Source organism: Anticarsia gemmatalis, chromosome 23, assembly GCF_050436995.1.
Source record: "Anticarsia gemmatalis isolate Benzon Research Colony breed Stoneville strain chromosome 23, ilAntGemm2 primary, whole genome shotgun sequence".
NCBI lineage: Eukaryota > Metazoa > Arthropoda > Insecta > Lepidoptera > Erebidae > Anticarsia > Anticarsia gemmatalis.
Window position 1 is genome coordinate 748,859 of NC_134767.1, and position 27,990 is coordinate 776,848.

At 39.3% G+C, this 27,990-nt stretch overlaps 1 protein-coding gene across 1 annotated transcript; it reads left to right on the top strand.

Annotated features, from left to right (window-relative positions):
• Window positions 1–1,723: 1,723 nt before the first annotated feature.
• On the top strand, window positions 1,724–27,956 carry Cpsf160 (cleavage and polyadenylation specificity factor subunit 1). The gene is made up of 27 exons (XM_076129925.1): window positions 1,724–2,078; window positions 2,455–2,675; window positions 3,106–3,276; window positions 3,792–3,955; window positions 4,318–4,457; window positions 5,286–5,396; window positions 6,423–6,604; window positions 7,170–7,317; window positions 7,844–8,043; window positions 8,882–9,083; window positions 9,919–10,161; window positions 10,850–10,989; window positions 13,817–14,074; window positions 14,735–14,926; window positions 16,110–16,295; window positions 16,826–16,979; window positions 18,755–18,933; window positions 20,471–20,685; window positions 21,124–21,270; window positions 21,778–21,850; window positions 22,291–22,443; window positions 23,468–23,662; window positions 24,344–24,458; window positions 25,055–25,171; window positions 26,364–26,493; window positions 27,138–27,246; window positions 27,826–27,956. Exons 1-27 carry the CDS (start codon window positions 1,916–1,918, stop codon window positions 27,904–27,906), a joined length of 4,389 nt encoding a protein of 1,462 aa, XP_075986040.1. The 5' UTR covers window positions 1,724–1,915; the 3' UTR covers window positions 27,907–27,956.
• The last annotated feature ends 34 nt before the right edge of the window (window positions 27,957–27,990 follow it).

Here is a 27,990-nt window from a genome sequence, read left to right on the forward strand (position 1 = left end):
GTAAATATAAAGGTCTGTTCCACGAGTGGCACCGAAAAAGGATATTAGTGCCTGTTTTTGCTTGGAAAAAGTTGAATGATTTGCTTAGCTTTCAGACAAAACTGCTGATAGTCTTTGCCTTTTCTGATGTGGTATTTTATATCTTTATTTTGATTTTAATTTATTATTATGAAATGACAGTATATTTAAAGTTAAAATTACACGATGGAGTTATGTTTTGTGGAAGAATATATTTTGTAAAGCCAGCTGATTAAATATGCAGCCACACATTAACGGAAGCGTTAAAGTGACCTTTATTTTACAAGTACCTACTTAAATACGCCTTAAGAAACACATAGAACAGTCAAAATAATCTCTAATATCTTCCCACAACTTTCTATTTGAGTGTCTAGAAATAAGATACTATAGATAATTGTATTATTGAAAAGTGGAGATAGATACTACACACAGTACACTTCGCACCTGAAAAGTCTTTTAGAGTCTTCGCACAAACTACTATTTCATCAAGTAGACTTCAGACAATGTAGTTTTGTTGCACCTAATTATTTTTAAAGTCCCCGCGACGTAAAACTATTCATAATGCGAGTGTACCTAGATTTAAAAAGTTATTGTTCTAACGGACTCATTTATTTCTATTGCGTAAAGAAACTCGTGAATATTCCATCGCTGTAATAAATACATTATATACAACAGTTATATTTTGGGACTTCCTATAAAATATAATATCCACATAATAATAACAAAAACTGCACCTGTATAAACACCACTTGTGTACATTCTGCATGTAGGCTAATAATACAGGCATTATTCATAGCAAATATTTTGTTCGCACTGAAAAATACTGAAAATGAATCTTTAGGTTTTATTTCAAAGGATATTTGACCGAAACGTAGATTATAAAAACGTATAATTTAATATATTATTTTGAAGCTTCTTATTTTTTACGGAACCTATTTACTTTTATCCTTCCGTCACGATTGTGTATTACAGTAATAATAATGGGCATTAACAAATAAATAAGTATTTTGAAATGTTTGCTGTGGGTATTTATTGGGTGAATATTTAAATACCCATAATATTGTAAATTGCCTTATTTATTGTGTAAGATGTATAGTTCCTTTATTTCAAAGAATTTTATTATTTTTAATAAAATGTTAATTATAATGTAAATATTTTTTTACTTTTCTTAGATATTATTTGAGCTACACACGCCTGAATTAGTGTCTATGTAGTGTTATAAATGAAATGTAATAGTTTTAGAATAATTATTCACGTTTTACATACTTTTAAAATACATAAATGTCCGCTCATCTTTTGATTTTGTATGTAGATAGAAAATAAATAAAAAAGATCTTATAATACTTATGTTTCGCTCAGATTTTTTTATTTATTGCCCTGATCCCGATTCTTGAAGTCCTGGAAGAATAAAATAACGGTATGTACCTAAAATAAAATTATGGTACCCTATGGAAGAGTTTATTTTAATCTGTGCTTTTAAGCGAACGTTCCGAAACTTAAGACTATCAATAGTTGTTGGAATATTTTTTGATTGTGTTGCATATTGCAGATACATTTCAATGCACATTTTTTTAAATCATAAATTATAATATCAAAGTCCATACTTATAATTTTAATAAAGTACTCTGATACATTTTTATAGCGAAGATACTAAATTATGTGTAGAAAATCAACACGACCACGTTTCAGAACGCACATTATTTTGCTAAAGTGTCAACGACGCGCAGCACAAACATTGCAAATAAATAAACAATAGTGAAAAGCATAAAAAAATAACACAATGAATTAAAAACTGCGTTAATTATGTGAACATACTACCTTAATATTTGTATTTAAGTATAGTATTCGTATATTAGTGAGTTTTAAAACATAACCTTAAAGTTATAAATCGTGAAAAATGTTTTCCATTTGTCGCCAAACGCATCCTGCGACTGGTATTGAGCATGCCGTGAGCTGCTGCTTCTTCAACAATGAGGATACTTGCCTGGTTACCGCTGGGTCGAATATTATCAAGGTGTTCAGATTGTTACCCGAAGGACATACGAAGGAGGTTAATGCCGGTAAGTTTGCCTATGAATTTGGATGAAAATGTAAATAATTTTGAATGTATATCTAAATAAACTGAAATAGGATGCCTTGAAAGTGAACAAAGTTGTTTGTTTACATCATTAAAATACATACACACGAACCTAAATACCATGTTTTTTGAAGTTCTTGGAAAAGCTTTACATTTAACACGAAAAGGATTTATACGAAATAATGTTATAGGAAAGGTACATAAATCTTGTAGTTAAGCACATACATAAGCACATACATAATCTGTCAACTCAAGAAATGGAAATAAAACCCATGATTTTACATTCATACTAGTCATATTTAAACCAGAGTTATGTTTAAGACTTAAAAAATAATATTATTTTCCTCCTTCCCTTCTAGCGGGTCAACCAATACCCCCAAAGATGAAGCTAGAATGCCTAGCGACGTACACACTATGGGGTAACGTAATGTCAATGGAGTCAGTCCGCTGTCCCAGTGCTGGCCGAGATCTCCTCCTTGTGTCGTTCAAAGAAGCCAAACTGTCCGTCCTGCAGTATGACCCGCAGACAAATAACTTGATTACTCTTAGTATGCATTATTTTGAAGAGGATGATATGAAGGTAAGGTCTATTTTTTCTCTAAAACCTATTGTCCATTAATTTGATGTATTACTTGTTGGGCATATTTTATTTGTTTTAAAATTTACAATAATTATGACTACATATTTGCATCAAGGGTATTGATAGTCCAAATCTTTTCTAGTTCTGATGTTATGCCTCACCTGTACTTGATATTATTGTCACCCTGGATATAAATATTAAATTAAACATAAACCTCTGGTATGCCGAAGCACTGATCAGTGCCAACCCCATTATACGCTAAACATACTCATGAGCTCCTAGTCTAAAGACTACAGGTTAAAAGCCTAATTCCCAAATGAAGTTTCAAAATTATATATCCACACTGCATAGCTTGCAAAAATAATGAATTCTAGATAACTTACTAAAACAAACATAAATAAATGCATTTAATATAAAATATCTCTTGCAGAATGGTTGGACAACCCACCCCCACATTCCATGGATCCGAGTGGACCCAGAAGCCAGATGTGCAGTAATGCTGCTGTATGGCAAGAAGCTTGCTGTCCTGCCATTCAGGAAGGACCTGGCTTCTGAGGATGGAGACCCTTTAGAAGCTAAGCCTTTAGATAGTAAGAAAGCTGTAAGTAGAAATTGAGTTAAATAGTATTTTTTTAATCTATAGTCTAGACTTCTAGCTACTAGCTCTAAGCTCCACTAGGTATTGTTAATTTGATTCTGAACTTGTACAATGTACATGTTTGTGAAATATATAGGGAAATATTTCTCTTCACAATTTAATTTTTTTTACTGCCTCCATGACGCTATTTCGGGAGTCTCCTGACTACAGTTGTGGGTTTGAATCCCACACCAAACAATTATATGTGTGATCCACTAATAGTTGTTTCAGGTCTGGTTGCACTTTGTGTCCGTAGTTTGTATGTCAAAAAGTCCCTGCACTTCACAAGAGCAATTCGTAGTGCGGGAAATGTTTTGGAAAAAAAAATTACACTTTAGTTATTAAAATTGAATAATTTGCTGTGTAGAAATCAAGTCTGTTAACTGCACAGTAGTTATACCCAATTGTATAAATTTTCGACTTTTACACAAAGCTATTCTGTATTATTCTTCAAATGAACCATTTTCTGAATGTTTCAGCAACCAACCCAACCTATCAACCGGGCACCTACCCTGGCCTCTTATGTGATAGTCCTCAAAGACCTAGACGAGAAGATAGACAATATATTAGACATACAGTTCCTTCACGGATACTATGAACCAACACTGCTTATATTGTATGAACCGGTCAGGACTTTTGCTGGGTGAGTGTTAGAAGGAAAAACATCGCTATAATTATTTATGTATATACATACATACATCTTCACGTAGGCAGAGACATTATTTCCATATAACCAATCTCTTACATATGTATCATTAACCATAGTTACATTAACCTTGTCGTGATCCGCCAAATAAGTTTGTCTCACAAACCGGCAAAAATCGCGTTTGGTCGATGGGAGTCCTGAAATATATATGCATATTTCTAAATAGTGGTACTCTAGCTAGCGAATTCAACTCGCATGTTACCTTTGCATAGAAAACGGTCCAAATTAGGCTGTAATTTACTAGTTTTTTGAGTTATGTCTTGATTATTATAGAAAATAAAGAATTTTGTTTGTTACAGTCGTACAGCGGTTCGTAACGACACGTGTGCTATGTGCGGCGTGAGCTTGAACATGAGCGCGCGCGTGCACCCCGTCATCTGGGCCACCGCGCACCTGCCCTTCGACTGCCTACGAGCTGTGCCTGTGCAGAAACCACTAGGTAACGTAATTTATTCCTTAAGATTAAGGCAAGTAGTATATTGCAGTAAGGCAAGTACTGTCTGATCATAGATCACTGTCAAATTTCCAATCTCGGTATATGGAGATCTAGTTGTACATGCGGGATTGGAAAATTTGCGGGATTCCGCATATTCTTAGAACCCGGCGGACTTGAAAAGTGGGTGCGGGATTGGAAGCCCTAGCGGCAATGTATACGTTTGATCACGAGGTCTCAGGTTCAACTTTAGAGCCGATAGATTGATATTAAGTCTTTTCTAATCTATATGACAGAGCTCTCACAGTAGCCCGGTGTTTGGTAACATGTCCTGTATATGACAATAGGCTCGCCTCTCATGATGTGGGACTAACCATGTTATTGGCGAAACCTCTCACTAATAATAATGCCCTCCTAGCCGATATACGGCTACGGCGGTCAGTTTCATTGAAACTGGATATCTGTGCAGGACTTTGTTTATAGTGTCCAAGTGCACAATACACAGGTACACTCTCGATTTCATCACTCTCATAGTCTGGTGGGACGGATAACCGACACGACCAGTGAGAGGCGAGGCACAGGACCGACGGGTTTACGTGCTCTCCGAGGCACGGAAGTTTTCGACTTCAACTTCCCAACTCCGGGCAATCTCTAAGAAATTCTTAACAGAAAATCTCAGAAAAGACTTTTTGGCCAGACCCAGGATTCGAACCCGAGACCTCTCGCACGGCAGCCGCATATACTACCGACCGCGCCACAGAGGCAGTTACCCTCTCACTACAGCCTCGTGTAAAACTGGCGTGATATTCTGTTAACTATTGGCTTGTTCCACAGGTGGTTGTCTGATCATGGCAGTGAATTCTCTCATATATCTCAATCAGTCGGTACCGCCGTATGGCGTGTCGTTGAACAGTATAGCTACACACACGACCAACTTCCCGCTGAGTAAGTACAAACCTTTAATATTATTACGTTCTTTATAAATTGTTTGTTTTGTATTTTTTGGTGTGCCAATCGGCCTTTACTATTTTCAATCTTTTAGAATGGTCATTAAAGAAACGTAAAATAGAAAAAGAACTATTGTTAATAAAACGTAAGTTGCAACGGTCATCATCATCATTTATGTCTTCTTCGATTACTTCGGGGCTTACGCTTAACATTGTCGCGAAATAGTTCAATGTACCCCGATTATTCGCGACTAAAGTTTGCCGTCAGACCATATAAAAATAGACACCTAGATATAAAAGGCAACGGCGACAACGGCGAATGAAAAGACGTCCTGATATACACGCGTCATCCTGACTTTTGCTTAAGTCGCGTATCGACTTTGCACTCCAAGTAGACGAAGTTTGGATTGCGTTCCGGCTTCGTAAAATGGATACAATTTTGGATTGGATGTGTTCGTTGGAACGCTCAAACTTGAAGTGACCTTTTCTAGAGTCGGATTTTTAGTGCTCATCAAAGCTGGGTAGCTGTTGAGCCGCGTATCGTCCTCGCGCACCAAAAGGTACCGACTCTTGGAAAGACACGACACACTTCAAAGGAAAGACCATGCGCCGCGCTGATCTGTCCGCGTCCGTGAAGAAAATCGATCTCGAAACGCGCTGCTTTACCGTGCGTAATCTTGTACGCTCCTAAGAACGCGCGATAGAGCGTGCGTGTAAAGACGGCCATTGGATACGCAGCTTTAGAGCATTTTTTAAAGGTAGACCGTGGTAATTTTAACACGTCCGGTAGATCGAAGCCTGTACAGTCTATATCAGGGGTTACCAACCTTTTCTTAGTCCGGGACCACTTTTATATTATTCTCGTTGACAGGGACCACTATGTAAGTATCTTTAAAATAAAGTGTAATAATAACCCTGAAAATTTTAAGTTTTAAAATCATTCGCGGACCATATTTTGACTTCCACGGACCACCAATGGTTGGGAACCACTGGTCTATACGATGAGCTGGTCGGTCGTGCGCAGGGATCCAGGAGGGCGTGTGCATCACGCTGGACGGGTCGTGCGTGGCGCCGCTGGGCGAGGGCCGGCTGGCGCTGTCGCTGCGCGGCGGCCAGCTGTACGTGCTGACGCTGCTGGCCGACTCCGTGCGCACCGTGCGCAGCTTCCACCTGGACCGCGCCGCCGCCTCCGTGCTCACCACCTGCGTACGTCGGCTACTTTCTGATCTTATAGCTAGCGGCAGTTTGTCACTGTCGCCAAATCTATTGTCTTCCTGTCTATCTATCTGTCTTACCCCCGGTTTCTGAGGTATATTTAGCGGTAGTTTATCCATTCAATAGCGTTAAAATATTATTAAAAAAACGCTATTGAATAGATAAACTACCGCTAAATGCGCCTCAGAAACCGGACATTAGCTATCTAGTAGTATCAGCACTGCACTGACTGCCACTGCCGTGTCGCTGGTCGTATGTTGCTACCTCATCATTAGATGACTGTTATGTGGCCCCGTATAAAGCCCTGGGACTTATAATATACAACTTAGAGACACTCCGGAAATTACGTATTTTTTTCTAGTTAGTATGATTATACTATTTTTGAAAAAAATATCTCCTTATAACGGTCGATCAAGGCTTTAAATCGTGCACAATAAAGATAGTTTACGTTGACGATTGCTTGATAACTTGTATGCTTTATGTACTAAATCTCTCAATATTCTTCTGTTTATAAAATGACATATGAAAAGACTTACAAATTTTATTTTTCCTACAGATGTGTGTGATAGAAGAAGACTTCCTATTTCTGGGCTCTCGTCTCGGCAACTCGTTGCTACTAAGAGTGACAGAGAGGGAGAATCGTATGCTGTTCTCAGTTGACAAGCCGCTCGAAGCCACCGTTGATCTCACTGTATCTGAACCTGGTAAGATTTTGGCATTGATTATATTATTTTTATGGACTTTTTTTATCATACTGGAATAACAGGGCAAGGCATGTCATACTATTTCATTGAAGATGGCTGTCGCAAAACTCAGCCAATGACATTTAACGCACACTGAAATATGAAAAGGAATAAACGACCACTACAAATTGAAATGACCAGCCATATTTCAATGACTATAGAGTCGTATTTTGCACTTATACTTTGTACTTTATGTTGGAATTCTAGCTACGCTGATTTTTGTGTCGGCCATTCTCGGGTTTGATTACCGGGTTTCGATAAATAAAAGAATTTAATTCCTGATAGTAGTGCGGAGTTTGTTGTTTGATACTCTTCTCCCTGCATATTCGGATATTACAGACTCCAATATTAAATGTTATGTTCTATTTACCTTTATGTACCTTTGGATTAGTTGTTATATATTTCACTTCACTCTACTCTCGGATCACAGGTGTAGTCATAATGTGCCTCCAAAACCAAAATAAAATGTACAAAATCACTTTTTTAGATCCTGCTATCACAACACTTACATCCACTTCAGGCAACACGCAACAGAAAGACAGCGACCCGGCGGCTAAGAAACGTCGCCTGGACACACTGAGCGACTGTGTTGCCAGCAACGTGATAGAGATAAGCGACAAAGACGAACTAGAAGTGTACGGGTCTGATATTAGAACATCCACGCAACTCACCAGCTATGTGTTTGAGGTAATGTAGTTTTTTGACTGATGACCGATGACCGATGACCGATAGTGACCGTTAGTGACCGATAGTGACCGATAGTGACCGTTAGTGACCGATATTGATCGATAGTGACCGGTAGTGATCGATAGTGACCGATAGTGACCAACAATGACTGACAGAGACCGACGCTGACCGATAATGTTGTAAAGAAACGTCGCCTGGACACACTGAGCGACTGTGTTGCCAGCAACGTGATAGAGATAAGCGACAAAGACGAACTGGAAGTGTACGGGTCTGATATTAGAACATCCACGCAACTCACCAGCTATGTGTTTGAGGTAATGTAGTCTTTTGACCGATGACCGATGACCGATGACCGATAGTGACCGTTAGTGACCGATAGTGACCGATAGTGACTGACTGACAGAGACCCGCGCCGACCGACACAGTCGTAAAGAAACGCCGCCTGCCACGAATGATGAGTGAATGATGAATGAATAATGAATGAATGACGAGTGAATGATGAATGAATAATGAATGAATGACGAGTGAATGATGAATGAATGATGAGCGAATGATGAGCGAATAATGACGAATGATGAATGAATGATGAACGGATGATAGATGAATGAGTGATTGATGAATAAATGAAGAATTATGAATGATGAATGAATGATGAATGAATGATGAATAAGTGATGAACGAATGAATGACGACCGATGACCGATGACAATGACCGACACTGGCACCCAATCATACAATAAAGATATGATATTAATTGTAACATCCTATGTACACAGCTATGCAATAAGTCTATCTTTTAAGTATTCCAAACACCTTCAAATTCTCTGTTTATTCCCAGGTATGCGACTCTCTACTAAACATCTGTCCCATCGGCGACGTATCTATGGGAGAGCCGCAGCTTCTGTCGGAAGAGTACGCGCGGTCGCAGGACTCTCATATAGTAGAGCTGGTCGCGTGCAGTGGGAGAGGGAAGAACGGAGCTCTAACTGTGTTACAACGTACTGTGAGACCGCAACTCATTACAGCTTTTAATTTACCTGGTGAGTGAATTAAACAAATCTAAAATTATTATATACTAGCTGAGCCGCACAACTTCGCTTGCGTCACATAAGAGAGAATGAATCAAACTTTTCCCCGTTTTTGTAACATTTTTTACTGGTACTCTGCTCCTATTGGTCGTAGCGAGATGATATATAGCCTTCCTCGATAAATGGGCTATCTAGCACTGAAGTTCCTGAGATTAGCGCGTGCAAACAAACAAACAAACCCTTCAGCTTAATAATATTAGTATAGATAAGAAAACGTGCTTTGAAAGGCACGTTAAATTGTGGGTCCCGGCTGTTATTTTCAAAGATCTTTGACCGTCATTAACAGTAGTGAGAAGCTTGAAAATCTGACAACTAGTCTTACCGGAGGGTATCGTGTTAGGACCAATAGATAAAATACTGGTATCCAGCTGCATCTGGTCAGACCGAAAGCCGAAACCAACAAAGTTGGATGAAAGGCTAGGCTGATTGATTGATAAATAAGCGTAATTATTGATCCATTGCTGATAAGTCTCCCAGAATTAAGGTTTGTTTGTTCCTGTAAAAAATAGTTCAACAAAGTTTTTAGAGTAGGTACATGTCAGTACACCCAGTACCGTTAGTTAATAACCAATAAGGGTATGACCAATGAAACTGGGCTCTCCTAAACACGAAGGTAACCTAAACCTTATCAATTGAATGCTAATAATTTGTCATCCAGAAATAACAATTAAATACCAATACATACTTCTAGTGGTCATTTTGTAAAATAACCCCATAAAATTGAAAGAAACACCTCATAAATGACCTCTAAAACCAAGACATTTATTATTTAATTTTATTCTCCCAGGTTGTATCGACATGTGGTCAGTATTCGGCGAATCAGCCGAAGGGTCTCGGGAAGCCGATGGGGCCCACGCCTACCTGCTTCTGACCCAGGAAGACGGGTCCATGGTCCTCCAGACAGGCCAGGAGATCAACGAGCTGGACAACTCGGCCTTCATGACCGCGTCTCCAACGATCTTCGCAGGGAATCTGGCTAATAATAAGTTTATGGTCCAAGTTACTACTGTCGGGATTAGGCTGATTAAAAGTAAGTAATATTTTATGTGAAATGATTTTTTCTACTTAAATAATGATGTTGTATTTTTTTTAGTTTTTGTCCGTCTTTTAGATTACAGAAATATATGGGGTTTTCTTCTGAGTCAAAAAATATGGCGTTACTTTAAATTGAAATGTCACATGACGTCTTAGCATAGTACAATACAGCGGAGCACGGATCTCCTCCCGAAATTAGGGAGGGGTTAGGCCTTGAGTCCACCACGCTGGCCGAGCGCGGGTTGTGGTCTTTGCCCTCAATAAATGTATTAAACAAATTTTTGGCATTCAAGGTTTCCTCACGATGTTTTCCTTCACCGTTGGAACATGTGATAATAATTTCTAATACACTCATAACTTCTAAGTCATTGGTGTGTTGTCTCGGGATTGATCTTGCGACCACTTGCGTGGGAGGTATAAACTTATACTACTCGGCTATCACTGCTATATTATGTACTAGCTTTTACCTGCGACTTTGTCCGCCACCTGAATTTCCCCAAGGGAATGCATAATTTTCCCGGGGTAAAAAGTAGCCTATGTCCTTTCTCGGGTATCAAAGTATCTCCATACCAAATTTCATGCAAATTGGTTCCGTAGTTTAGGCGTGATTGAGTAACGGACAAACAGACAGACAGAGTTACTTTCACATTTATAATATTAGTATGTATGTATGTGCCTTGCAGACGGCGTGCAGCTGCAGTCCATCCAGCTGGAGTGGACGGCGCAGTACGCGGCCACGGCCGACCCCTACCTGTGCGTGCTGTCGGCGTGCGGCCGCGCGCTCGTGCTCGCGCTGCGCGAGTTCAAGGGGAAGGACGGATCTGTGAGTCCTGCTTGTGGCCTTGTATACTTCATATTCTAGATCAGTGGTTCCCAACCAGTGGTCCGTGGAAGTCAAAATACGGCGAATGATTTTAAAATAAAAAATTTTCAGTATGATTATTACTCAGCTTAGCCATTCTTCCAAGCTATGTTGGAGTCGGCTTCCAGTCTCACCGAATGCAGCTGAATACCAATATTTTACATGGAGCGACTGCCCATCTGACCTCCGCAACCCAGTTACCTGGGATAACACGATATCCTTCGGTAAGACTGGTTGTCAGACTTTCAAGCTTCTGACTACTGTTAACGACTATCAAAGATCTTCGAAAATGACAGCCGGGACCCACAATTTAACGTGCTTTCCGAAACACGGAGGAACTCGATATGTATAAGATGGTCACCCATCCACAAATCAACCTCGACAAGTATGGCTTAACCTCAGAGATCGATCCGTGCGGCTGTTGTTAACTAAGCCACGAGCACTTACACGTTCTTTTTAATATACTTACATAGTGGTCCCCGACTAAGAAAAGGTTGGGAACCCCTGTTCTAGATAGTTTTCGGAAGAACAAAAGTCCGATCAGGTTGACTAAAGATTATGATATATTCTTACAATATATAATAGCTGACATTCGCGTGTAAATTATTGTCTCTTTTTACTGCGTTTATCGTCTTTTTTTTGTTATTTCAACCCTTTGAAATTTTCACAATAAAATTACACTTGATAAACTAGGTACATATGAGAGATATTAGAGAATAGTGAATCAAGTATAGTAATATTAATTCAATATGTTATAGAGAAATTGATCCGATATTTTTGGCGGCATCTATACCACGATTTAATGACGACAAAGTTATTTTTTCTTTAGATTTTAACGACTGTTATATTGTATTTTTAATTCATATTTTTACTGACACAGCTGGCGAAAGATCAAACGCAGATTTCGATTCGCTTTCGCCCATTACATTAAAATAAGTTGCAATCATTCTAGAGCTTTCTTCATAAGTATAGCTATTTTAAATATAATTTATTTCATTGCAAACGCTTCGGGAATCAAAGAAGGTAACATATACTATAAATTATATCATAGTAAAGTATTAAGCCTGGTTGTAGTATATTCCACTTACAGTGCTAGATCGTTACTTATTACTTTTCGGTAGAGACCAGTAAAAATATAGTTTGTTCCTCATACACATTCTTAACCCATTACTGTCCCACTGCAGGTCAAGGGTCTCCTCCGAAACGAGGGGGAGGGGTTAGGCCTTGAGTCCACCACGCTGGCCAAGTGCGGGTTACAAAATATACACATTACAAAACCTGACGAAGGCGGGTTGTCTCTATCTTCATAGAAGTTCAGTGTGAGAAGCCTATTTTTATTGACTTTGGGCGACACGAGATAGGGCGCGTTCCTACTATGTCGTGACGACAGATAATCGTCTAGTTTTAAGTGTCGTGGCTCATGTGTTTAAATGGAGGTGTTCACATATAGAACGACAGGACTTACTGTCGTCTACGACATTTTTTTGCAGTGACGACAGATTATCGTGACAGTGGGGACGTCTAGCACGACAGTCGTAAAACGATAAAAAATCGTTAGATTTGTAGCTTGCTAATGATGTAGAAATGATACAGCGACTGCCGTGATACGACAGTCACTACACGATAACAATTTTTAACGACAAACAGTCGTTATAATGGGAACAGCTAGAGACGACATTTGAACTACACGAATATCTGTCGTCACGACATAGTGGGAACGCGCCCATACTGTCAGATAGAAAATAAATCACACTCGTACAATAGAACAGATTATATTCGACACAGTGTACAGCATTAGTACTTTAACGGCCTCCGTGGCGCAGTGTGTCGAGAGGTCGTGGGTTCGACTCCCACACGGAACAATTATTTGTGCGATTCAGTATACTTTAGCAATACAAATAAGTGACGTTTTAACACCGTAAGGGGATATTATTATATTATAATATTTACAATATTACATTATTCTATTCATCGAAACTATTCTGTGTTTCAAATATGTAATCAGTAGGAACCTATGTAATTTAGACGTTTAACAATTATGTGCATGATCGTTTAGTACTTATTTTTAACCTATTTACAATCACGTATATTTATTTTGCTTAGCTTGAAGCTTCAGCACAGGAATCATTATAATCAATCATCGTGTTAGAATATATAAATGAGTAGTTTTAGAATTATTAGACGCTATGCAATGCGAAAGTATATAAACATTTTGCCGCAAAATTCACCCCCTGGTAAATATTGAACAACTAGTAGATTCTTTATCTATATTATTATATATTAAACTTTTAAGACATGGAACCCTTTCAAAAACAAAATACTTGACGGGACACTCGTTCGTCATTGAGTGAACTTTATAGAAATATGTAAATCAATTATATTATTATTCTTTGAATATCTTTGCTGAACACTCAATAGCGGTGGAAGAAAACATTAAGTCAGAAGTGCTCACTCTTTATTTTCGACGAGTACTTAAGTATGCTTTTCGCAGCTGTAGGGCTTCGTGGAACATTTTGGGAACCATCCATAAGTATTCAAAGCGACAATTTAAATCAATCACAAGTTTTTCATCAACTGACTGACTCACTGACTCACTGACTGACTGACTGGTGGATAACGCACATCCAAAACTTTTCAGCGTAGAAACTAGAAGATTCCTTAGGAAGTATAGAAGAGCACTAAGAGAGGGTTTTTTAAATATTCCATCCCAAAGGGGGTAAAATTCCATGCGGGCAAAGCCGCGGGTGGAAAACCAGTTTACTATAATAATATTATTTTTGTCTTCCAGTCTTCAGGCCGCCTCGCCCCCACTCGGCAAGCGGTCCCCCACCGGCCCGCCCTCCTCCGAGCAACCGTGTACCGCGACCTGAGCGGGCTATTCACCCCCCCTGACGCAGACAACACGCAAGTTAAGGGGGAGTTTACAGGGAAAATGAAGGGGAAAAACGTGAAAGCTGAAGGGTTTAAACCGGGGGCTGTTTATGAATTGAATGATGAAGATGAGTTGTTGTATGGGGGGGATCAGACGCCTGCTTCTATGGCTAGCGTGAGTGTTGAATCATATTTCAAATGTAGTTTTAAGTGATAGATCTAGGGGCACAAGTTAACTAGAATATGAATATTAATCTAATCAATAATAATGTTTTAATTTAATCAAATATTAATTTGTAATTTTTATTTGAATTAATGTTTTTTTTTGTTGTGAAAATATTTTTTTCATTAATTACGTTTTTTGTCCCCCAAAACAGATAAAGTATGTACGCCCATAAAGTTAATATTTCGTTAATTTTTACTATTATTTATGATTAATTCATGATCATTATCGACACCCGCACACGGTTTAGGCGGAAAGACAAAGAAATATTTGTAACGAAAAATTTTGTAAAAAATATTAATTGACATTATTAACTGGGATACCCCGTTTTTTGACTATATGATTCCATATTCACTGTCTATCTGTCAATTGGGCCACATAACCTTTTCTTCAATAGAATCATGTCTGTTCACACCTTTTAAACTCTCGCGTTGCATGTTTAATATGTAATTATACGGGAATTAACGTGAACACGCATTTTACCTTAAAATACCTAACGTTTCGGCGCAGGTTGCACTCGCCTGTCAGCCAGAGTCAGCCTGCGACCACGGCGAGTGTATTCTATTACATATGTACACACCTTTTTCACAAAAATGTGTTTTTTCTCCACAGATAATGTTAGCAGAACAGTCCAAGAACCCAGGTGTTCCGCGTCGTATCTCTCGCTGGTGGAAGAAACACCTCGTGGACGTGAAGCCCACGTACTGGCTGTTTGTGCTCCGGCTCAACGGCAACTTGGAGATATACTCCCTGCCCGAGATGAGGCTTAGTTTCCTTGTGAGAGATGCTTGCGCTGGGAATAGGGTAAGTGATATAAAAAAATACTAGCGGACCCGACGGACGTTGTCCTGTCTACACGTCTTTAATTTGTAAAATATAATTTAAAAAATCATTGCCCAGCGGACAAAATTGTGAATCTAAACCATTCTCAGATCCCCTTGAACGCACACAAAAAATTTCATCAAAATCGGTCTAGTCGTTTAAGAGAAGTTCAGTGACATACACACTTACAGAAGAATTATATATATAAAGATGTCATGTAACTGCCTCCATAGCGCAGTGGTTTAGGCAGCCACGCCGATACCATTGCGTCTGGAGGTCGTGGATTCGATTCCCACACGGAACAATTATTTGTGCGATCCACAAATAATTGTTTCGGGTCTGGTTGTGCTTTGTGTCCGTTGTTTGTATGTTTGTAAAAGTCCCTGCGACGCAAGAGCAATTCTTAGTGCGGGAGTTGTCTTTTTAAAATAATAATTAAAAAAAAATAATAATGTTACTGTGTAACTGTTACCGAAATTTTACTTTGTCTTCTCCATATCCTACGTTAAGTGGGATGGGACAACTTTCTGTGGATGTTTTCTTTCTTAAAAACACATTGTCAAGCGATTTCGCTGATGTTTTTTTTTACCAGCAACCCTCCTAAGGAGTACTGTAACCGAGACTATTGAATCGAAATAAAAGCCTATCCATAACCTTTACCGCATCCCGGCACGTTACTATTGAGATTTTAATATAAATTAGTAGAGGTCAGTAGCACTTTCCCGACCCGGGAGTTGAACTCGAGACCTAATAATCTGCAGTCGCTTCATAAAGTCCCACCCAAACCACGGAATTAATGGCAATAGGCTCGTCCCCCACCTTTCGCCATTAGTCCCATGTAAAAGGAAAGGTGAGGTAAATTTTCATATACCTCTATCTACACCTTTGGTTATAACAGACGTGATATATGTGTGGAGGTTAGTGCTTAATGGGGTGGTGGTGATAAATAACGTACTTCATTATACACAATATATATTTACTGGTACCAGGTTAAACCATATATTACTACATATTAATTACTGAATACATGTCCTAACTAAGTGAGTGTGCGGAGACGACTGCCGCGCCGGACTATCGCAGGCGTGCGCCTCACTACACAATGTAGCGTCAGCAGTGTCGCTACATATGTATGTATTAGGTACATTAAATTGATACTTTTCCACAGATCCTAGCAGACAGTCTAGAATCAGTTCCAATACCATCATCAGGCATAGACGACGAGGAACTGACGGGCGGCGGTCAGAACGCCGACGCCGAGAAGCTAAAGGAACTGCTCGTGGTCGGAGTGGGCCACAAGGGGACCAGGGTGCTGATGCTCATGAGGTGCAGCGATCAGCTCATGATATATCAGGTGAGTTGGTTATATTTAGAATAACGCCATCTAGCGGTGTGAAGCTGTACTAGCAAGTAGATTGTCTAATTCGTAAGATTTAGATTAGCGCCACCTGTTGGTGCAATATTGTAATAGTTTGTAGGTGATAATTTCTGCTTGTGGTCGGAGTGGGACATAAGGGGACCAGTGTATTTATTCTCATGTGGTGTAGTGATCCGCTCATGATATATCAGGCATGGGTCAAATTTAGGATATCTTACGGTATCCAATCATTCGTCGTATGGTTAGTGGTCAACCTAGTGTCAAAGTTGTTTAAGCCGGCCGAGAGGCCTTTCACATGGCTTAACGACTGTTATCTTAATTGAAGACAACCGGGACCGACTTTTTACGTGCCCTCCAGAGCACGGAGACGCTCAGTTCAAATACCGCTATGCTGTCACCCATCTATAGAATGACCGCGCCAAGGGTTGCTAAACCCACAGATCGCAAACCGACTGAGCACAACTGGCTACGAGTTCACGACGTTATCCACAATGTTTTTGTTGTAGGCGTACAAGTACCCTCGCGGCAACTTGAAGATGCGTTTCTCCCGCGTGTCGGTCTCGTTCCCGTTCGGTTACGTGTCGTCCGCGCTCACCACTGCCGACGATAACTATGAGACGCAACAACTCAAGGAAGGCGTGCGACAATGCAGGTATTTTGGTAAGTACACGACCATTTTAAATAGTACATACTATTTGCTTTTGTCGCGGTATACTAGGGTCGTTCCAAAAGTAATGATAATCGGCTACTTCTAGTCGTCACAAATATACAAAAACCATTTTTTTGGCTTCCTTATAGATCCACTACCTTGGCGTAAAAAAATCATATCAATAGTCCTAGTAATTTCGTAAATACATTCACTTGAAAAGGAGCTGTTGCAGAGAAAACATCAAAATGTAAAAAATACTACATTAGAGCAGTCAGTCAATGCCCTCTACTGAAAAAAAAATTTACTAAAGGAGAACATTGCGACTTGTTGCTGTCATCAGGGGACTTTGTTTTTTCTATTTTCTATAGTTACACGTCGGAGAAAATAGTTCTAGATTGGAAGAACTTCAACTGAAGAATAACATCGCGAAAAACGCCTCCCACCGCCCTTACTGAAGATAACGTCAAAAAAGTTGGAAATATTGTGGTAGCAGATCAAAGAATGACCATCAAATATGTAGCTTAGATCATAGGCATCTCATATAGTAGCATTTTAAGGGTCTTCTCTAACAAGTTCCTCGTGAAAAACGTTTTCGCGCGTTAGGTACCGAAAATGTTAAAAGGCGAACGCAAGCGAAATCGTGTCGACATTTCGAGGGTGAATCTTGGAAAGTTCCAAATGGATCAAGGACTTTTTTTGTCACGTTATTTGACCATAGACTAGTCGAAAACCCACCATTTTGATCCCAAAATCAAACAACTATCCGTGACTTGGAAAAGAGCCTTCTCACCAACAAAGGAAAAATTCAAGGTGTCAAGGTCGACGTTTGATTCCCGCGTGTTTTTGTCAAAACACTGAAAGAATCACTTCAGTTAAATAATTGAAAAAAAGAACCATTATAATAGGCTTTTATTACAAATACCAAACACGAAGATTACGGGAAGCTATCATGAAAAAAAAGAACACGGGAAAGTGTGCGCTGGAGTGCTGTTTCACCAAGGCGAGCTCTGGCTCACAAGGTCGTAGTTGCGATGGCTGCCATTCAAGAAATGGTTTTTGGATTGCTTGATCACCCATTCTATTTGCTAGATCCATCTCTTAGCTACTTTTATCAACTGCAATTTCTTAAAAAACACTTCATAGGCAAGAAATTTGGCGACGATAGCGAAATGACTAGTGATTTTGGGGCATTTTGGGAGAGTTTTGAAAGATAAGGTATTTCTATGGGAATATTGGGATTAGAAAAGAGATCGATTAATTTTATTAACATGTTATGAGACTATGTAAAAAATGAAATCATTTTTTTTACTGTAATCATCGTGTATCACTTTCGTTATCATTACTTTTGGATCAACCCTCAACTATTTTCTAAGATTCCGAGATATTTTGACCTTCATGATTACTGAAAAATAGTTTACCGTCAGTAGGGTCGTTGATCGATAGTCAACAGAAGGTCGCGGGTTTGATTCTCATACTAGACATTTTTGGCGCGAACTATGAATAGTCGGTTCAGGTTCAGTTGTACTTTGCGTCTGTTGTTCGTATGTTTGACCCTGCGACGCAAGACCAATTTTTTGTACGTTGTTTCACGTAAGATAAAAAAAAAAAACTACTCTTTATGACAATTCAATAACACAAAAAATACGACATAGTGACGTCACAAGTTCATATTTTCGTTGTGATCTAATGACTACAAAGTTTAAATTTCCACATTCAAGTACCCTATTCTCCTATGTTAACGTCATTTTTTCTTCGCTCAGTTTCTCCTATATTTTTGTCCTCGCAGGTAACGTGGGCGGGTACAACGGCGTGTTCCTCTGCGGGCCCACCCCGTACTTCCTGTTCCTGTCCGCCCGCGGCGAGCTGCGCCTGCACCCGCTGTGCTCGGAGCACGCGCCCGTGGCGAGCTTCGCGCCCTTCAACAACACCAACTGTCCCTCCGGCTTCCTGTTCTTTAACGCTAAGGTAACACTACACCCGCTGTGCTCGGAGCACCTTCAACAACACCAACTGTCCCTCCGGCTTCCTGTTCTTTAACGCTAAGGTAACACTACACCCGCTGTGCTCGGAGCACGCGCCCGTGGCGAGCTTCGCGCCCTTCAACAACACCAACTGTCCCTCCGGCTTCCTGTTCTTTAACGCTAAGGTAACACTACACCCGCTGTGCTCGGAGCACCTTCAACAACACCAACTGTCCCTCCGGCTTCCTGTTCTTTAACGCTAAGGTAACACTACACCCGCTGTGCTCGGAGCACGCGCCCGTGGCGAGCTTCGCGCCCTTCAACAACACCAACTGTCCCTCCGGCTTCCTGTTCTTTAACGCTAAGGTAACACTACACCCGCTGTGCTCGGAGCACGCGCCCGTGGCGAGCTTCGCGCCCTTCAACAACACCAACTGTCCCTCCGGCTTCCTGTTCTTTAACGCTAAGGTAACACTACACCCGCTGTGCTCGGAGCACGCGCCCGTGGCGAGCTTCGCGCCCTTCAACAACACCAACTGTCCCTCCGGCTTCCTGTTCTTTAACGCTAAGGTAACACTACACCCGCTGTGCTCGGAGCACCTTCAACAACACCAACTGTCCCTCCGGCTTCCTGTTCTTTAACGCTAAGGTAACACTACACCCGCTGTGCTCGGAGCACGCGCCCGTGGCGAGCTTCGCGCCCTTCAACAACACCAACTGTCCCTCCGGCTTCCTGTTCTTTAACGCTAAGGTAACATTGCTACAACCGACTTGAAGATTGCCCCCCCCCCCCTCCCTAGCTCTCCACTTCAAGGGGCATGCCAGGAACACACAGGAACACACCCCCACCACTCGGACCTGTTCCCTGTTCAGGCGACGGAGCGTTCCGTCTCCGCCGCCCACAACTCCAATAATAGACTTACCATGCCACAGTTACCACATACATACTTATCATGCCTTTTATAGGTTTGGGCATAGAGGTATAGAATACATTCAGGTTGCTTCATCTTTATATATATAATTTTTCTGTAAGTGTGTATGTAACTGAACTTCTCTTAAACGACTGGACCGATTTTGATGAAATTTTTTGTGTGTGTTCAAGGGGATCTGAGAATGGTTTAGATTCACAATTTTGTCCGCTGGACAATGTTTTTTTGATATTTTTTTTATTTATTAGTAGTTGTTGATTTTGGAATGTTTTACATTGGATCCGACAGACGGCGCTACCATTGCAGTGTCAAATATTTTTAGTCTGTTGTTGTTGTCCATTTATCGGGGAAGGCTATAGGCTATATATCATCGCGCTCCGACCAATAGGAGCAGAGAAGCAATATTTTTTTTATAAAAACGGGGAAAATTTTAAACCATTCTCTCTTATGTGACGCAAGCGAAGTTGCGCGGGTCAGCTAGTTATCTATAAATTAATACGTGAAGACAGCGAGGATGTTTGTAAAAGTCTTCGCGACACAAGAGCAATTCTTAGTGCGGGAGTTGTCTTTTAAGTGAGAAAAATAAAAATAACACTAACATCTTTCCCCCAGTCGTCTCTCCGTATCTGCGCGCTCCCCACCCACTTATCGTACGACGCGTGGTGGCCGGTGCGCAAGGTCCCGCTCCGCGTCACCCCCCACTTCGTGACGTACCACGTGGAGTCCAAGACCTACTGCCTCGTGGCGTCCAGCGCCGCGCCCACCACCACCTACTACAAGTTCAATGGAGAGGACAAGGAGAAGGCGAACGAGAATAAGGGAGACAGGTAATATTCTTATAAGTATTATTGGACAACTCACACACGGTCATTTGATTTCAAACTAAGCAGAGCTTGTAATATGATAACTAAATACTGATAAACATACTTATATACGTCTAAATCGTAGCAGTGATAGCAGAGTGGTATAAGTTGATACCTCCCAATCAAGTGGTCGCAGGTTCGAACCCGAGCCAACACACCAATGACTTTTCGAAGTTATGTGTGTATTAGAGACAATTATCACATGCTCTAACCTTGCATGCCTAAAATTTGTTTAATACATTTATTGAGGGCATGCAAAGTCCCTAACCCGCACTTAGCCAGCGTGGTGGACTCAAGGCCTAACCCCTCCCTCTTTACGGGAGGAGACCCTTGCCCAGCAGTGGGACATTAATGGATTAAATGTATTATTATTATTATATAATTATTTCTCTTGCCTCGCAGGTTCCCCTACCCAATGCAGGACAAGTTCTCAGTGACGTTATTCTCGCCTGTCTCGTGGGAGATAATACCCAACACGCGCATCGAACTCGACGAGTGGGAACACGTCACCTGTCTCAAAAACGTCTCGCTGTCTTACGAAGGCACCAGGTGAGCGTGGATAGTTAACTGCCATTCTTAATAACTAATCTGCAGATCAAAATCATTAATTTATCAATTCAGGTCAAATGTTGACACTTATGATAGTTGTTACAATTCCTAATTCTAAGACTAGCTCGGCAAAGTAGAGCTTTATGAGAAACTGACAGCCTTTCTTTTCAAATCGCTGAAAGATTAACCCTCTTATTCATAAAAAATATATGAAGTTATGAAAGGCTTATAAAGAGTTTTGTTTCTTTCACTCCTTAGCGAAATGAAAAAGAGAAAACATATTATAGTAGTTTTTTGACTAAAATAGGTTTAGTGTGTTTATGAATAAGAGAACAATGCGATGAGATTTCATGGGCGGCCTGATTGTGACATGTGCTTAAAAAGTGGTACAAATTATATTGCGTGTATATGTAACAAACGTTTCAAAACCCCTTAACGTTGGATTGCTGTTAGTACAGTTAAGTTAAGAAAAAATGATTGAAATGTATCTTTATTATTATTTTTCAGATCGGGGTTGAGAGGGTACATAGCGATAGGTACAAATTATAACTACAGTGAAGATATTACTTCCAGAGGAAGGGTGAGTTTTAAACAATATATTTTACCGTAGCAACATTAGAAGCACTATTAAAACTGGTTAAAAAAAGCTTCTTTACAAAAAAATCTGCTTCTGTGTTTGTCTGTTGGCCTTTCCTTTCACGTCAAGAAGACTAAACTAGTTTAGCTAGGTGATAGATTATACCCTAGAAAAGGACATACAATAGCTAGCTAGCTGCTATATTTCATCCGTACTAATATTATAAATGCGAAAGTAACTCTGTCTGTCTGTCTGTTACTCAATCACGCCTAAACTACTGAACCAATTTGCATGAAATTTGATATGGAGATATTTTGATACCCGAGAAAGGACATAGGCTACTTTTTGCCCCGGGAAAATGACGCATTCCCATGGGAAAATTCAGATGGTGGACGAAGTCGCGGGTAAAAGCTAGTATAACATATTTATATGTATGTTTTTAGATAATAATCTACGACATCATCGACGTGGTTCCCGAGCCGGGCCAGCCTCTAACCAAGAACAGGTTTAAAGAACTCTACGCTAAAGAACAGAAAGGACCCGTGACTGCTCTCACACAGGTGTTGGGATATCTTATATCTGCTGTTGGACAAAAGGTAATTAATTGTTCATTTTATCTTAGATTGATACTGAGCTATCAATTTCATATACTGTGCGATTGTGATGCTTTATGTAGGAGAAGAATGGATCTTCTAGGATGCGGTTATCCTAAACCAGAAGACTACAGGTTACTACCAATGAGGTTCATAGCAAAATTCTGTTAAAATTTTGCCCTGCCCCCCAACATCTAGAGTAGCGAAAGAGGGGGTGAAATTAAGGATCAGGAATGGTCGAAGTGTTAGCCAGGCATAAACCGACACCCCTACCCCTAAGATAAGATAAGATAAGAGTTATCAATTGTTCATGAATCTTATAGAGAGCGATTATTCATAAATTTATTGCTGATTGACTGTCAATTCAACTCTTCAATCTACTGTCAATCGATTGACAAATACATCGCCAATCTTAAATTGTTTGTTAGCCAATTATCACTTTTTGGGGTTCTGTACAAAAAGGGTAAAACGGGATCCTATTACTAAGCCTCCGCATCTCATAAACCGTGATAGCTAGAAGGCTGAATTTTTCACAAATGATGAATTTCTGTTGCCGCTATATCACCAAATACGAAAAATTTAAAAATATTTATATTAAGGGGGTCGCCACACAATAAACATGTTGGTTTCGTATTTTTTTGCTCAATTTTAAAAACGGTTATAAGTAGACGCTTCAAATTTTTACATAATATTTCCTTTAATAATTTAAATAAATAAATAAATTTAACCCATTAATGTCCCACTCCTGGGCAAGGGTCTCCTGCCGTAATGAAGGAGGGGTTAGGCCTTGAGTCCACCACGCTGGCCAAGTGCGGGTTGGGGACTTTGCATGCTCTCAATAAATGTTTTAAACAAATTTTAGGCATGCAAGGTTTCCTCACGATGTTTTCCTTCACCGTTGGAGCATGTGATAATTATTTCTAATACACACAGATAACTTCGAAAAGTCATTGGTGTGTTGCCTCGGGTTCGAACCTGCGACCACTTGCGTGGGAGGGTCTACTTATACCATTTGTTATTTTCTCAGATCTACATCTGGCAACTAAAAGACAACGACCTAGTGGGCGTGGCGTTCATAGACACGCAGATATACGTGCACCGCATGTTGGCGGTCAAGAACCTGGTGCTCGTCGCAGATGTGTACAAGTCCATCTCGCTACTGCGCTATCAGCACCAACATAGAACATTGTCGTTAGTGTCCAGAGATCTCAGGACTGCTCAGGTAATATTTATATTAATACGTGAGGCAATATCTTTGGACCCCTTTTTACCAAAAACAAAAGCAGAAGTATGAAATTTTGAAGAGTATATATTCGCTTCGCTTAGCCTTTGTTCCAAACTCTGTTGGATTCGGCTTCCAGTCTCACCGGATGCAGCTGAGTACCAGTGTTTTACATGGAGCGACTGTCTATCTAACCTCCACAACCCAGTATCCTGGGTTATAACACGATACCCTTCGGTAAGACTGGTTGTCAGACTTTCAAGCTTCTGACTACTGTTAACGACTGTCAAAGATCTTCGAAAATGACAGCCGGGACCCACAATTTAACGTGCCTTCCGAAACACGGAGGAACTCGATATGTTTAAGATGGTCACCCATCCACGTAACAACCTCGGCAAGCGTAGCTTAATCTCAGAGATCGATCCGTGCGGATGTTGTAAACTAAGCCACGAGCTCCTCTCCGAGCAAGAGTGCCGAGCGCAAATATTTTTTAATAATAATGCTTAAAAAGTACTTATATTAAATTAATAACTAAAACATTACACACACTAACATGCATTTGACATTTATCTATATACATAGAGCACTGGCATAGACATAGAGTGCCGTTTTATATGTTTACTGAGGTCTTACTGAATGTCATACATTGTTGTGTTAAATAACTTATATTGTTTTTATCAGATATACGACATGGAGTTCATGGTGGACAACACGACGCTCGGGTTCCTAGTGAGCGAGTCTGAAGGAAATATAGCGCTGTTTATGTATCAACCGCAAGCCAGAGAGAGTTATGGAGGTATATACTATACTAGCTGACCGGGCAAACGTTGTTTTGCCATAAAAAAAAAATAAAAAAAACATTGTCCAGCGGACAAAATTGTGAATCTAAACCATTGTCAGGTCCCCTTGAACACACACAAAAAATTTCATCAAAATCGGTCCAGTCGTTTAAGAGAAGTTCAGTGACATTCAAACTTACTGAAGAATTATATATATAAAGATTAAGAAATGATTTACGTATATATTAAAATGAGAAAATATTAAAATTAACTTCCTTATTAAACAGAATTTTGAAGCCACGACCATGTTTTGGCCAACATTTTTGTTAAAAATTTGCGTATTATTTCTATTACAATGGTGTTTCCATTATGTGTGTTATGAGTATTTTCGTTGTGTTCATGTTCAACGAAAACATGAAAATAAAAATCACGTGATCCTTCCTGTGATAATTAAAAAAAAAATGTCATCTAAATTCAACCTAAATGCGATTTATGGCGATCCCTATGCAACGATAACAATAAATATCTATTGTCTCAAATTAAGAAAGTATATTTGTTTGTGTATTTCTTAACGTTTAATCTAAATCTTTAATGTATTATGTGTATTCCTCAGGTCAGCGTCTGATCCGCAAGGGTGACTATCACTTAGGTCAGCAGGTGAACGCGATGTTCCGTATCAATGCTACCAACTTATCTCCCGAATCACATCGACGACACGTCACTATGTTCAGTAAGTATTTATACATACAACCTTAAATTACCACACATTACCTTCTCAAGCTTCCTGTACAATTTCACAATGTGCTACCGGGCTTAAGGAATAAGAAAATATGAAAATTGCATTTATATTTAAGCAATATAAATCTAGAATAATGTGTATATTATATACAAGCTAGAATCTAGCCATAATGTTAAAATTTAAATAACTTACCTTACTCTACCCTGTAAAAATTGCAATGCCTGGAAAAGGCTACTAAGTTTGTCACTACCCTAATATAAGATCCTTTTGTATACACTTAGTAAGCAATAAATAATTTGAATTCGAATTTGTAATTGGCAATCAATAATTTAATTTTGTTATGTCTTGTGGGGATTTTAATAAATATATAAACAATATGTGAAACACATAAAAAATACTTTATACTCGAGAGTAATTGGTGTAAATAAAATAAGGCAATGTTTGAATCCGAATATTTTATGATCATCATGATATTTGTCTATGGTATAGTAGAATACGGGAATTAAACCGAACATGCACTTTTCCTTGAAATGCCTTTTATAAAATGTTTGTTAACTTGCAAACACGGAGACTATAAGCTGCGCCGAAAAGTGAGACATTCCATGGTATAATGCGTGTTGACGTCGATTTCCATATTCTATTTTATCATAAACTAGCTGACCCGCGCAACTTCGCTTGCGTCACATAAGAGAGAATGCGTCATCATTTTCCCCATTTTTGTAACATTTCTCGTTGCTACTCAGCTCCTTTTGGTCGTAGCGTGATGTTATATAGCCTATAGCCTTCCTCAATAAATGGGCTATCTAACACCGAAAGAATTTTCAAAATCGGATCAGTAGTTCCTGAGATTAGTGCGTTCAAACAAACAAACAAACTCTTCAGCTTTATATTATTAGTATAGATTATTAGTATAGATTAGTATAGATATGCAACGCGAAAGCTTAAAAGTTAGGAATACTAAAGGTTATTAAAATACGTTTATAAATAATTTCGTTACGCAAGATCTGAATCTGTTTATTCAACCTAAATTACTCACGAGTGAAGTTGCGAGAATCAGCTAGTATTAAAAATAATCCCGAAATGATAAATAAAAACTAAATTACCTTAAAATAAGTTCAGTAATGATTCCTTAACGATTAATTAAAATATGAACTTATGACTAATATATTGTTTAATATTGCAGCAACGTTAGACGGCGGTCTGGGTTACGTGTTGCCGATCACAGAGAAGATGTACCGTCGACTGCTCATGTTACAGAACGTCATGAACAACTACTGCTGTCATATCGCTGGACTCAACCCTAGGGCTTACAGGTATGTGCAAAATAACGATTAATTTACTCAAGTCATTTATAATTATTCGGAATACTTTAATAAAAAAAAATATTTTTCAATTCTAAATAGAAATCTAGAGAATTGTGTTTGTCGTATTTTGCGGGACTTACAACCAAATGTTTGTTTTGAAACAAATTAAAAAGAAATATCTTTAAAATGCAATTAGTACTTTACCCTCTAATTCATAAGCACACTATAAACCTATTTTATTTAAAAAACGACTATATGTTTTCTGTTCTTCATTTCGCTAAGGAGTGAAAGAAACAAAACTCTTTATAAGCCTTTCATAACGTCATATATTTTTATGAATAAGAGGGTTAGAGTTTAATATTTAATTATTTGGCTGAAGTTATAATGTTTTATGAGCCCTATATTTAGTAGGCAGCTACATTATTCTTATTCTTCCAAAGAACATAAAAAACGAAAATAATCGTATTAATATTGTTTTTAAATGTTCTCTTTTGTAATTATTATTTAAAAACAGGTGTGTTTTGCCACAAGTTACACTGGGCGTTGAACACTACCAAATAACACTTGTTTGTTTGTCTGTCTGACTGTTTGTCTATCGGACTGTCTGTCAGTCTGTTTGTCAGTGTGTGTACATGATGTATGTATTGCCCCAGGACATACAAGTCGGCCCGGCGCGGGTGCGGCGGCGGCGCGGCGCGCGGCGTGCTGGACGGGGACCTGGTGGCGCTGTACGCCTGCATGCCCAACGCGGAAAAACTTGATGTGCGTACTAATAACATTTATATATTGACCCCTCACCTATGTATGTCCAGCAGTGGGACACACTGCCGGACATAGGTCTCCTGTTGTAAAGCGGGAGGGGATAGACCTTAAGACGGTTTATTCTTCAATGTTGACCTGGCTTTTACTCTTGGTTTTTTTCTTACACTAGAATCGCAATTCAATAGTGGCCCATTGGATGTCCAAATCCTGCTTCTATATTTCAAAACTAACACATGATAAAATTTTGATTTAAAATGAAAATATCAGGATGAAATCATTTATTTAATTTTACTAAAAAAACATCATGTCATGTGCAAGTTTGGAATGTTATCCGTCACGATTTGATTCGAATTCGAATGTCGGTAAGTCAATTGGGTCCACTCCGCTGGCCAAGTGCAAATTATCTACTTTATATCCTTCGGCCACGTAACTAACACGTGAATCCTAACACTATTTGACTATCAAAGTGTTGTTTTTATGTTATAAAATATACATACATAAAATCACGCCTTCTTCCCATAGGGATAGGCAGAGACGAGATAATCCTTACATAATAATAAATTGTTATTTTTGTTACAGATTGCCAAAAAGATCGGTACAAAGGTGGAGGAGATAATGGCTGATCTCTTCGAGATAGACAGACTGACTGCTCACTTCTAACAATACATATTATGTACATATTGAAATAAAGTATTAACTTACATTTTTTATTACAACTTTTAAATATTACCCAAATAATTATGA

Bases quoted from the DNA above. Each gene is read 5' to 3' on its own strand.
- Cpsf160 (XM_076129925.1), top strand. From the start codon at position 1,916: ATGTTTTCCATTTGTCGCCAAACGCATCCTGCGACTGGTATTGAGCAT. The intron at 2,079-2,454 runs GTAAGTTTGCCT...CTTCCCTTCTAG, and splicing joins TACGAAGGAGGTTAATGCCG to CGGGTCAACCAATACCCCCA. The intron at 9,084-9,918 runs GTGAGTGAATTA...TTATTCTCCCAG, and splicing joins TACAGCTTTTAATTTACCTG to GTTGTATCGACATGTGGTCA.